We start from the raw sequence: 12,826 nt of genomic DNA, 5'->3' as shown, positions 1-12,826 counted from the left end.
TCTCCTCCTTTCCTGGTGTTGTGCAGTGTCTGCAGTTGGGCTTCCAGTTCAATAACTCAGATCCAGAATTCCTACAGCTGTACATTATGTATTTGTCCTGGATTATGTTGGCATCCAGGAGCTTCCATATGTCACAGCCACAACACATCTGTCCTGCCAATGTTACATTGAAACACAGCAAGAGTAGGCCATTCAACATGATCATGGCTGATCCTCTATCTTAGCGCCATACTCCAGTGCTCTCCCCATACCCCTTGATACCTTTCGAGTCGAGAAGTCGATCAATTTCTTTCTTAAATATATGCCGTGATTTCGCCTCCACAGCCTTCCAAGTGAGAGAATATTTGTTATTTTAGTGAATTTAATTACTTTCTTAATTAATTGAGAATAATTCCTTTGCATTCTACCATTTACTGTGCTTATTAAATGTTGGTGCCACCTCTAACTAAGTTATATGTTTCTTAAGGGCAGCACGGTAGCACAACTGGATAGCACTGTGGTTTCACAGCGCCAGGGTCCGAGGTTCGATTCCCCGCTGGGTCACCGTCTGTGTGGAATCTGCACGTTCTCCCCGTGTCTGCATGGGTTACCTCCGGGTGCTCCGGTTTCCTCCCACAGTCCAAAGACGTGCAGGTTAGGTGGATTGGCCATGATAAATTACCCTTAGTGACCAAAAAAGGTTAGGAGGGGTTATTGGGTTACGGGGATAGGGTGGACGTGAGGGCTTAAGTGGGCCGGTGCAGACTCGATGGGCCGAATGGCCTCCTTCTGCACTGTAAGTTCTATGTAATTCCTAATTGCCTTACCAGGTCATCAAACAGCACCCTCCACTACACCGAAGTAATAAAAGGTAGAAAAAAAGGAGCACCGCCACAACCCCTCTCACCGAATTCCCTACTCACCAAACTCGGATCAGCTCACCCTGCATGCAATCTGTACTCACCAACATCACAACCAACCCGCTCCCGGCTGGTTCCATCCCTCCCTCCTGACCAACCCCAAATCCCTCCTCTCTCTGAAGCAGCTACCACTGCCAGCATGTGCCAGGGAGGAGTCTTGGGAAATAATTGGTACCTTTATCTGCCGCTGGATGATGTCCCTGGTTATGTTAAGCGGCTCCATTGCTCTCAGTTTAGAAGGTCACAGGATAAATTTTCTGTTGCCTCTAGCCGTGCTGTAGCTCACCACCAGGCTTTACACAGAGAGCAGAAATATAGAAATAGCCCACATTTAATCCTGGCAAGGAACAGCACACAACATAGGAATCTGAAAAAAAAACAGCAGGTGACCTAAAATAACAATCCTGGAATCAGTGGAGAGCAGCACCCTTCACAAACAACAATAATTTGCATTCATATTGCACCTTTAATGTAAAATAAACTTCCCAAGGTACTTTATAGCAGCATTATCAGGTGAAAACTGGGAGTATGCCAAATTAGGTATTCGAACAGGTGATCAAAACATTGCCCAATGATACAGGTTTTAGTAATGCATTGTGATAATATGGTGCCAGCGCCCAGCCCCGGGTCCTGTCCGTGTGGAGTTTGCACATTCTCTCCGTGTCTGCATGGGTTTCACCCCCATAACCAAAGATGTGCTGGTTAGGTGGATTGGCCGTGCTAATTTGCTCCTTAATAAGAAAAATAAAAATAATTGGCTACTCTAAATTTAAAAAATGGTGCCACGCAAGGGCGAGGGGGCGGGCATGGCGAGACGACAAGGTGGTTGGGGGGGGCTTGGGGGAGCCATGGCGAGGGGGACAGGGTGGCTTGGGGAGCCATGGCGAGGGGGACAGGGTGGCTTGGGGAGCCACAACGACGAAGGGGAGGGGCAGTGGGGACGACAGGGGGGCGGGGAGGGGGGGTTCGACAGGGGGACAGAGGGGCTGGAAAAAGGGTGAGGACACGAGGGGGCGCCGGGGTGCGTGGACACGGGGGGGTGCCGGGGTGCGTGGACACGGGGGGGGCCGGGAGGGCGGGTCGACACGGGGGGGGGGGGGGGGCCAGGAGGGCGGGTCGACACGGGGGGGGCCGGGAGGGCGGGTCAACACGGGGGGGGCCGGGAGGGCGGGTCGACACGGGGGGGGCCGGGAGGGCGGGTCGACACGGGGGGGGCCGGGAGGGCGGGTCGACACGGGGGGGGGGGGGGGGGCCGGGAGGGCGGGTCGACACGGGGGGGGGCCAGGAGGGCGGGTCGACACGGGGGGGGGCCGGGAGGGCGGGTCGACACGGGGGGGGGGGGGGGGGGGCCGGGAGGGCGGGTCGACACGGGGGGGGGGGGGGGCCGGGAGGGCGGGTCGACACGGGGGGGGGGGGCCGGGGGGGCGGGTCGACACGGGGGGGGGGTGGGGCGGGAGGGCGGGTCGACACGGGGGGGGGGGGGGCGGGAGGGCGGGTCGACACGGGGGGGGCCGGGAGGGCGGGTCGACACGGGGGGGGCCGGGAGGGCGGGTCGACACGGGGGGGGCCGGGAGGGCGGGTCGACACGGGGGGGGCCGGGAGGGCGGGTCGACACGGGGGGGGCCGGGAGGGCGGGTCGACACGGGGGGGGCCGGGAGGGCGGGTCGACACGGGGGGGGCCGGGAGGGCGGGTCGACACGGGGGGGGGGGGCGGGAGGGCGGGTCGACACGGGGGGGGGGCGGGAGGGCGGGTCGACACAGGGGGGGGGGCGGGAGGGCGGGTCGACACAGGGGGGGGGCGGGAGGGCGGGTCGACACAGGGGGGGGGGCGGGAGGGCGGGTCGACACAGGGGGGGGCCGGGAGGGCGGGTCGACACGGGGGCCGGGAGGGTGGTTGACACGGGGGCTGGGGGGGTGGTTGACACGGGGGCTGGGGGGGTGGTTGACACGGGGGCTGGGGGGGTGGTTGACACGGGGGCTGGGGGGGTGGTTGACACGGGGGCTGGGGGGGGTGGTTGACACGGGGGCTGGGGGGGTGGTTGACACGGGGGCTGGGGGGGTGGTTGACACGGGGGCTGGGGGGGTGGTTGACACGGGGGCTGGGGGGGTGGTTGACACGGGGGCTGGGGGGGTGGTTGACACGGGGGCTGGGGGGGGTGGTTGACACGGGGGCTGGGGGGGGTGGTTGACACGGGGGCTGGGGGGGGTGGTTTACACGGGGGCTGGGGGGGTGGTTTACACGGGGGCTGGGGGGGGTGGTTTACACGGGGGCTGGGGGGGGGTGGTTGACACGGGGGCTGGGGGGGGTGGTTGACACGGGAGCTGGGGGGGGGTGGTTGACACGGGGGCTGGGGGGGGTGGTTGACACGGGGGCTGGGGGGGTGGTTGACACGGGGGCTGGGGGGGTGGTTGACACAGGGGCTGGGGGGGGTGGTTGACACGGGGGCTGGGGGGGGTGGTTGACACGGGGGCTGGGGGGGTGGTTGACACGGGGGCTGGGGGGGTGGTTGACACGGGGGCTGGGGGGGTGGTTGACACGGGGGCTGGGGGGGTGGTTGACACGGGGGCTGGGGGGGTGGTTGACACGGGGGCTGGGGGGGTGGTTGACACGGGGGCTGGGGGGGTGGTTGACACGGGGGCTGGGGGGGTGGTTGACACGGGGGCTGGGGGGGTGGTTGACACGGGGGCTGGGGGGGTGGTTGACACGGGGGCTGGGGGGGTGGTTGACACGGGGGCTGGGGGGGTGGTTGACACGGGGGCTGGGGGGGTGGTTGACACGGGGGCTGGGGGGGTGGTTGACACGGGGGCTGGGGGGGTGGTTGACACGGGGGGTGGTTGACACGGGGGCTGGGGGGGTGGTTGACACGGGGGCTGGGGGGGTGGTTGACACGGGGGCTGGGGGGGTGGTTGACACGGGGGCTGGGGGGGTGGTTGACACGGGGGCTGGGGGGGTGGTTGACACGGGGGCTGGGGGGGTGGTTGACACGGGGGCTGGGGGGGTGGTTGACACGGGGGCTGGGGGGGTGGTTGACACGGGGGCTGGGGGGGTGGTTGACACGGGGGCTGGGGGGGTGGTTGACACGGGGGGTGGTTGACACGGGGGCTGGGGGGGTGGTTGACACGGGGGCTGGGGGGGTGGTTGACACGGGGCTGGGGGGGTGGTTGACACGGGGGCTGGGGGGGTGGTTGACACGGGGGCTGGGGGGGTGGTTGACACGGGGGCTGGGGGGGTGGTTGACACGGGGGCTGGGGGGGTGGTTGACACGGGGGCTGGGGGGGTGGTTGACACGGGGGCTGGGGGGGTGGTTGACACGGGGGCTGGGGGGGTGGTTGACACGGGGGCTGGGGGGGTGGTTGACACGGGGGCTGGGGGGGTGGTTGACACGGGGGCTGGGGGGGTGGTTGACACCGGGGCTGGGGAGGGGGGTTGACACCGGGGCTGGGGAGGGGGGTTGACACCGGGGCTGGGGAGGGGGGTTGACACCGGGGCTGGGGAGGGGGGTTGACACCGGGGCTGGGGAGGGGGGTTGACACCGGGGCTGGGGAGGGGGGTTGACACCGGGGCTGGGGAGGGGGGTTGACACCGGGGCTGGGGAGGGGGGTTGACACCGGGGCTGGGGAGGGGGGTTGACACCGGGGCTGGGGAGGGGGGTTGACACCGGGGCTGGGGAGGGGGGTTGACACCGGGGCTGGGGAGGGGGGTTGACACGGGGGCTGGGGAGGGGGGTTGACACGGGGGCTGGGGAGGGGGGTTGACACGGGGGCTGGGGAGGGGGGTGTTGACACGGGGGCTGGGGAGGGAGGTTGACACGGGGGCTGAGGAGGGGGGTTGACACGGGGGCTGGGGAGGGAGGTTGACACGGGGGCTGGGGAGGGGGGTTGACACCGGGGCTGGGGAGGGGGGTTGACACCGGGGCTGGGGAGGGGGGTTGACACCGGGGCTGGGGAGGGGGGTTGACACCGGGGCTGGGGAGGGGGGTTGACACCGGGGCTGGGGAGGGGGGTTGACACCGGGGCTGGGGAGGGGGGTTGACACCGGGGCTGGGGAGGGGGGTTGACACCGGGGCTGGGGAGGGGGGTTGACACCGGGGCTGGGGAGGGGGGTTGACACCGGGGCTGGGGAGGGGGGTTGACACCGGGGCTGGGGAGGGGGGTTGACACCGGGGCTGGGGAGGGGGGTAGACACCGGGGCTGGGGAGGGGGGTTGACACCGGGGCTGGGGAGGGGGGTTGACACCGGGGCTGGGGAGGGGGGTTGACACCGGGGCTGGGGAGGGGGGTTGACACCGGGGCTGGGGAGGGGGTTGACACGGGGGGTGGGGGGAGGGGGTTGACACGGGGGGTGGGGGGAGGGGGTTGACACGGGGGGTGGGGGGAGGGGGTTGACACGGGGGGTGGGGGGAGGGGGTTGACACGGGGGGTGGGGGTTGACACGGGGGGTGGGGGGGGGGTTGACACGGGGGGTGGGGGGGGGGTTGACACGGGGGGTGGGGGGGTTGACACGGGGATGGGGGGGGTTGACACGGGGGATGGGGGGCGGTTGACACGGGGGGTGGAGGGGTTGACACGGGGGATGGGGAGGGGGGTTGACACGGGGGGTGGGGGGGTTGACACGGGGGATTGGGGGGGGTGTTGACACGGGGGATGGGGGGGGGGTTGACACGGGGGATTGGGGGGGGGTGTTGACACGGGGGATGGGGGGGGGTTGACACGGGGGATGGGGGGGGTTGACACGGGGGATGGGGGGGGGGGTTGACACGGGGGATGGGGGGGGGTTGACACGGGGGATGGGGGGGGGTTGACACGGGGGATGGGGGGGGTGTTGACACGGGGGATGGGGGGGGGGTTGACACGGGGGATTGGGGGGGGGGGTGTTGACACGGGGGATGGGGGGGGTTGACACGGGGGATGGGGGGGGGTTGACACGGGGGATGGGGGGGGGTTGACACGGGGGATGGGGGGGGGGTTGACACGGGGGATGGGGGGGGGGTTGACACGGGGGATGGGGGGGGGGGGGGTTGACACGGGGGATGGGGGGGGTTGACACGGTGGATGGGGGGGGTTGACACGGTGGATGGGGGGGGGTTGACACGGGGGATGGGGGGGGGGTGTTGACACGGTGGATGGGGGGGGGGTTGACACGGGGGATTGGGGGGGGGGGGGGGAAAGAGGGGGGTGCCATGGAACCCTTCCCATTCCTGGCAGCTCTGTTGGGCCGCAAGCAATCACCGCTCACCGTCCTGGACCCAGAGACCGGTGGCAGGCCACTGCCTTGCGTTCTGCTGGAGATCACTTGGTGACAGTGACCCGCGGAACGGAACCGCCAGTCTTACCTGCCGCTTCTGTAACCGCCTCCATGTAGCCGCTTAGTGCGCGTTTACCCCAGTCAGGCCGGTCCCCGGTCTCGGCTCCGCTAGGCCGCTCTCCGCGCACACAAATTGCGTCACCACGCTCGCCCCGCCCACCACACATTGAGTGACGGTAGCCCCATCCAATAGGTGTCGGGACCCCGCCCCCAAACAACTAGCTCTGACCAATCACAGTGGCTATGGAGCCGTCCTGCACACATCATGAGTGGGCGGGGCCAGAGGCATCCTGGGAAATGAAGTTTGGAACAGTGGAAACCATGGAAACCGGGACTGGATCCCAGAATGCCTGGAGCTGGATCCTCGGACCGGATCCCAGAGAAAGCAGAACTGGATTACAGGATTTGAACCTCGGTGATTCATAATTCCAGGATTGAGAGAGTTTTTAACAGCACAGAAAGGCCCTTCATCCTATCGTGTCCACGCCAACCATCTCGCACCAATCTACTCTAATCCCATTTTCCAGCACCTGGCCCTTAGTCTTGTATGCTGTTCATTTCAATGCTCATCCAAATACTTAAATGTTGTCAGGGTTCCCGCCTCTACTTCCTCTTCCAGCCTTCCAGGTAGTGAGTTCTCGATTCCAAACACCCTTTGGGTGAAAAAGCTTTACTTCACATCTCCTCTAATCCTGCCCTTTACCTTAAATCTATGCCACCTCCCACCTGTTTATTGCCCCTCCGCTACAGGGAAAAGCTCCTTCCAATCCACCCTATCTATGCCCCTGATAATTTTCACCTGAGGAAGGAGCTGCACTCCGAAAGCTAGTGTTTGAAACAAACCTGTTGGACTTTAACCTGGTGTTGTCAGACTTCTTACTGTGCTCACCCCAGTCCAACGCCGGCATCTCCACATCCTGATAATTTTATACACCTCAATCAGGTCCCCCCTCAGCCTTCTCTGCTCCAAGGCAAACAACCCCAACCTACCCAGTCTCTCTTGGTAGCTGAAACTCTACAGCCAGGCAACAGCCTGGTGAATCTCCTCTGCACCCAGTCTAGCACAATCACATCCTATAGTGTGGCAACCAAACTGCACACAGTGAGCCAGCTGTGGTCCAACCAGCGTTTTACACAGCTCCATCATAGCCTCCCTGCTCTTATATTCTGCACCTTGGTTAATAAAGGCAAATATGCCTTCTTAACCACCTTATCTGCATGACCTGCTGTTTCAGAGATTTTTGAACATGCGCATGGTGGCATAGTGGTTAGCACTGCTGCCTCATGGAGCTGCGGACCCGGGATCGATCCCAGCCCCGGGTTACTGTTCGTATGGTGTTTGCACATTCTCCCCGTGTCTGCGTGGGTTTCCTCCAGGCGCTCCAGTTCCCTCCTACAAGTCCCGAAAGACATGCTGTTAGGTGAATTGGACATTTTGAATTTTCACATTAACACTTGATACACCATCAATAACACACAACGAGTGATGAATGTAACTGAGGCTTTAATACACTAAACAGCAAGCCTCCTGCCTCTGGACCCGAACTGGGTCAGAGGCGGAGACTTGCCACCTTTATACATAAGCCCGAGGGGAGGAGCCACAGGCGGAGCCAGCCTGGACAAGCCCAGGCATGCATAAGCACGCACAATACAATACAATACATATAATGCAATAAAGTGGTTTACCACATTCACCCCCTGTTTAAAAAAAGGAGTCTGGCGGGGTGAAGTGGTCTTAAAGGTCAAGTCTGTCGGGGGGCCTTGACCTTCCGCCGTGATCGCTTCAGTCCCGGCTGTGGTGTGGGCGCCAGTGTCGAGACCTGCGCGTCCGGGAGCGTGCTGTCTTCTTCACCCAGATGTTGAGTCGGCGAAGGGGGGGGGTGGTGTATGGGCAGAGGTGGTGGTGCTTGTCCCGGTGGGCCTGTGGGTGTCAGCTCATGAGGGAGGTGGGCAGAGGTGGGGGAAGACGGTGTAGGGTGGGGGGTGGTGGTGATGGTCGCCGGGGAACCTGCAAGTGCCAAATCCCGAAGGGAGACCGTGTCCTACCGCCCGTCCTGGTGTGCCGCGTAGGCATATTGGGGGTTTGCATGGAGCACCAGGACCTTCTCGAAAAGGGGGTCGGTTTTATCGCACCTCACATGCTTCCGGAAAAGGACGGGCCCCGGGACTGTCAGCCAGGACAGAAACGGGACCCCGGAGGTGGATTTCCTGGGGAAGGCAAACATACGTTCGTGAGGAGTCTCATTGGTGGCTGTACACAGGAGCGACCGGATGGAGTGGAGCACATCGGGGAGGACCTCCTGCCAGTGGGAGACTGGGAGACTTTTCAACCGTAGGGCCAGAAGGACGGCCTTCCAGACTGTCGCGCTCTCCCTCTCCGCCTGTCCGTTTCCCCGGGGGTTATAGCTGATCGTCCTGCTGGAGACGATGCCGTTGCTGAGCAGGAACTGATGCAACTCATCGCTCATAAAGGAGGAGCCCCGATCACTGTGGATGTAGGCGGGGAACCCGAACAGGGTGAATAGACTGTGCAGGGCCTTGATAACGGAGGCAGAGGTCATGTCAGAGCTGGGGATGGCGAAGGGGAAACTTGAGTACTCGTCAACAATGTTGAGGGAGTACACGTTACAGTCAGTGGAGGGGAGGAGCCGTTTGAACTCCATGCTGAGGCGCTCAAGGGCCGGGAGGCCTTTACCAGATGTGCTCTGTCTGGCCGATGGAAGTGCGGTTTGCACTCCGCGCAGACCTGGCAGTCACTGGTCACGGACCTGACCTCCTTGATGGAGTAAGGCAGGTTGCGAGCCTTGACGAAGTGGAAAAAGCGGGTGACCCCCGTGTGACAGAGGTCATTGTGGAGGGCCCACAGTCGGTCTACCTGTGCGCTGGCACATGTACCGCGGGAGAGGGCACCTGGGGGCTCATTGAGCTTCCCGGGTCAATACAAGATATCATAGCTGTCGGTGGAGAGCTCGATTCTCCACTTCAGAATCTTGTCATTCTTGATCTTACCCCGCTGTGTGTTATTGAACATGAAGGCAACCGACCGTTGGTCAGTGAGGAGAGTGAATCGCCTGCCGGCCAGGCAATGCCTCCAATGTCTCACAGTTTCTTCAATGGCTTGGGCTTCCTTTTCGACGGAGGAGTGTTGAATTTCGGAGGCATGGAGGGTAGGGGTGAAGAAAGCCACGGGCCTGCCCGCCTGGTTGAGTGTAGCGGCCAGAGCAAAGTCCGATGCATCGCTCTCCACTTGGAAAGCAATGGACTCGGCCACAGCGTGCATCGCGGCTTTGGCAATATCTGCCAGTCGGGCCTCAGCTGTCAGGGGAAAAATGGCGGATTTGATCAGTGGACGGGCCTTGTCCGCACAGTTGGGGACCCACTGGGCATAGTACGAGAAGAACCCCAGGCATATCATCAGGGCCTTGGGGCAGTGGGGAAGGGGGAGTTCCAGGAGAGGGCGCATGCGGTCGGGGTCGGGCCCTAGGACTCCATGTTCCACGATGTAGCCGAGGATGGCTAGGCGGGTTGTGCGGAAGACGCATTTCTCTCTATTATAGGTTAGGTTCAAGAGTTTTGCGGTGTGGAGGAAGCGCCAGAGGTTCTCGTCATGGTCCTGCTGGTCATGGCCACAGATGGTGACGTTGTCTAGGTACGGGAACGTGGCCCGCAGCCCGTACTGGTCAACCATTTGGTCCATTTCTCTTTGGAAGACCGAGACCCCGTTGGTGACACCGAACGGGACCCTGAGGAAGTGGTAGAGGCGGCCATCTGCCTCGAAGGCAGTGTATTGGCAGTCCTCCGGGCGGATAGGGAGCTGGTGGTACACGGACTTCAAGTCGACTGTGGAGAAGACTCGTTACTGCACAATCTGATTGACCATGTCAGATATGCGGGGGAGGGGGTTAGCATCGAGCTGCGTGTACCGGTTAATGGTCTGGCTGTAATCGATGACCATCCGGTGCTTCTCCCCAGTCTTGACGACCACCACTTGGGCTATCCAGGGGCTGTTGTTAGCCTCAATGATCCCCTCTCGCAGTAGTCGCTGGACCTCTGACCTGATGAAGGCCCTGTCCTGGGCACTGTAGCGTCTGCTTCTGGTAGCGACGGGCCTACAGTCCGGGGTGAGGTTTTCAAAGAGGGAGGGTGGGGCGACCTTAAGGGTCGTGAGGCTACAGACGGTGATGGGGGGGGGCAGGGGTCTGTCGAACCTTAAGGTAAGGCTCTGGAGATGGCACTGGAAGTCGGTCCCTGTAATAGGGCAGCGCAGAGATGGGGGAGGGAGTAGAGTCTAAAGTTAGTGTACTCTACGCCTTGTACAGTAAGGGTCGCAACACAGTGCCCCCGGATTTCTACTGCATGGGATCCGGAAGCCAGGGAGATTGAGATACCCTCAATTACGACTCAGGAGAGAAGACAGATAATTCAAAGGCTTTAATTACCAGAGAACCAGACAGCTGCCGAGAAGTGTGCTCACTGCACGCTGCCTACTGAATGTAACCTTATATACAGTTCCCTGGGGGTGGAGCCGGCGGCGGAGACCCCCAGGGGCCCAAACCCGGTCTTAAAGGGGCCTAGGCATTAAAGGTACATGTGTATACAGATATCATTCATCACATTCACCCCCTGTTTAAAAAAAAACGCATAGTCCGTCGGGGGTGAAGTGGACTTACAAGTTCAGTCTTTTGGGTGGTCTGATTGCCCGTGTCGACCTTCTCAGTTCCGGTGGTGGTGAGGTGGATACGGTCGTCCTCGGTGGTGGTATATCCGTGATCACGGTTGTCTGAGCCTTTGTCCGCGTTGGAGCAGGGGGGGTATCCGGGGTGACTAGGGTGATTGGTGCCGGCGCCAGCTGGGGGGAGGGGGACGCTATGGGGGGGGCGCTGACGGAGTCGACAGCCGGTGCGGGGAGGGGAGGGTCGGTAGAAGGGCGAGCCAGCGGGTGCCAGGTCTCGCAGGGAAACGGTGTCCTGCCTGCCGTCGGGGTGCTCGATGTAGGCGTATTGAGGGTTTGCGTGTAGCAGTTGGACCCTCTCGACCAGCGGATCTGTCTTATGGCTCCTCACGTGCCTCCGGAGTAGAACTGGTCCTGGAGTCATCAGCCAACGTGGAAGCGAGACACCAGAGGTGGACTTCCTGGGGAAGACAAACAAACGGTTGTGAGGGGTCTCGTTCGTGGCCGTACAGAGGAGCGACCTAATGGAGTGTAGGACATCGGGTAGGCGATTGGGAGACTTCTTGACCGTAGGGCTAGAAGGACAGCCTTCCAAACTGTCGCGTTCTCCCTCTCCACCTGCCCGTTTCCCCGCTCGTTATAACTGGTCGTTCTGCTCGAGGCGATGCCCTTGTTGAGCAGATATCGACGCAGCTCATCGCTCATGAATGATGTACCCCGGTCGCTGTGGATATAAGTGGGGAAACCAAACAGCGTGAAGATGCTGTGCAGTGCCTTGATTACGGAGGCCGAGGTCATATCGGGGCTGGGAACAGCGAAGGGGAAACGGGAGAATTCATCGATGACAGTGAGGAAATAACTGTTGCGGTTGGTGGACGGGAGGGGCCCTTTGAAGTCCATGCTTAGTCGCTCAAAGGGCCCAAAGGCCTTTACCAGGCCAGCCTTGTCTGGTCGATAGAAGTGCGGTTTGCACTCCGCACAGATCTGGCAAGCCTTGGTCATGGCCTTGACCTCCTCGGTGGAGTAAGGTAGGTTGCGGGACTTGATGAAATGGGCAAGCCGGGTGACCCCCGTTTGGCAGAGGTCATCGTGGATGGCCCTCAGGCGGTCTTTTTGAGCTTTGGCGCACGTGCCGTGGGACAGGGCATCTGGGGACTCGTTGAGCTTCCCCGGACTATGTAATATTGTACGTGTAGGTGGAGAGTTCGATCCTCCACCTCAGAATTCTATCATTCTTTATTTTGCCCCTTTGTGCGTTATCGAACATAAAGGTGACCGACCGTTGGTCGGTGACGAGGGCGAACCTCCTACTGGCTATGTAGTGCCTCCAGTGCCGTACGGCCACCGCTATGACTTGTGCCTCCTTCTCGACTGCAGAGTGTTGAATTTCCGAGGCGGTGAGGGTTCGGGAGAAGAACGCTACTGGTCTGCCCGTCTGGTTGAGGGTAGCAGCCAGGGCGACGTCTGATGCGTGACTTTCTACCTGGAAGGGAATAGTTTTGTCCACCGCGTGCATGGCGGCCTTGATGATATTGGCCTTGATGCGACTGAAGGCCGACTGAGCCTCAGCCGTCAGGGGAAAAACCGTGGTCTTAATGAGTGGACGGGCTTTGTCCGCATATCTGGGGACCCACTGGGCGGAATAGGAGAAGAACCCCAGGCACCGTTTGAGTGCCTTGAGGCTATGGGGGAGGGAAAGTTCCTTAAGGGGGCGCATGCGGTCGGGGTCTGGGCCTAGGACCCCATTTTCCACGACGTAGCCCGAGGATGGCTAGCCGGGTTGTGTGGAACACGCATTTCTCTTTACTGTATGTCAGATTGAGGGCCCGGGCGGTCTGGATGAGCTTCCTCAGGTTTTCGTCATGGTCCTGCTGGTCATGGCCGCAGATGGTGACGTTGTCCATGTACGGGTATGTAGCCCGTAAGCCGTACTGGTCCACCATTTGATCCA

General features: G+C 61.8%; 1 protein-coding gene across 1 annotated transcript in view; it reads right to left on the bottom strand.

The window, feature by feature from the left end:
• wdtc1 (WD and tetratricopeptide repeats 1) overlaps nucleotides 1-6,362 on the bottom strand; it is a 124,752-nt gene extending 118,390 nt beyond the window's left edge. Inside the window, exons 1-2 of the mRNA XM_072500970.1 lie at nucleotides 6,232-6,362; nucleotides 1,075-1,266 (exon numbers count right to left, since the gene is read on the bottom strand). Of these exons, the coding sequence (XP_072357071.1) occupies nucleotides 1,075-1,122 (48 nt within the window). The 5' untranslated portion in view covers nucleotides 1,123-1,266; nucleotides 6,232-6,362. The remainder of the gene's footprint in view (nucleotides 1-1,074; nucleotides 1,267-6,231) is intronic.
• Between the last annotated feature and the right edge of the window lie 6,464 nt (nucleotides 6,363-12,826).

The sequence above is a fragment of the Scyliorhinus torazame genome, chromosome 1, assembly GCF_047496885.1.
Source record: "Scyliorhinus torazame isolate Kashiwa2021f chromosome 1, sScyTor2.1, whole genome shotgun sequence".
Classification (NCBI taxonomy): Eukaryota; Metazoa; Chordata; class Chondrichthyes; order Carcharhiniformes; family Scyliorhinidae; genus Scyliorhinus; species Scyliorhinus torazame.
This window is presented reverse-complemented; position numbering and strand designations above follow the sequence as displayed.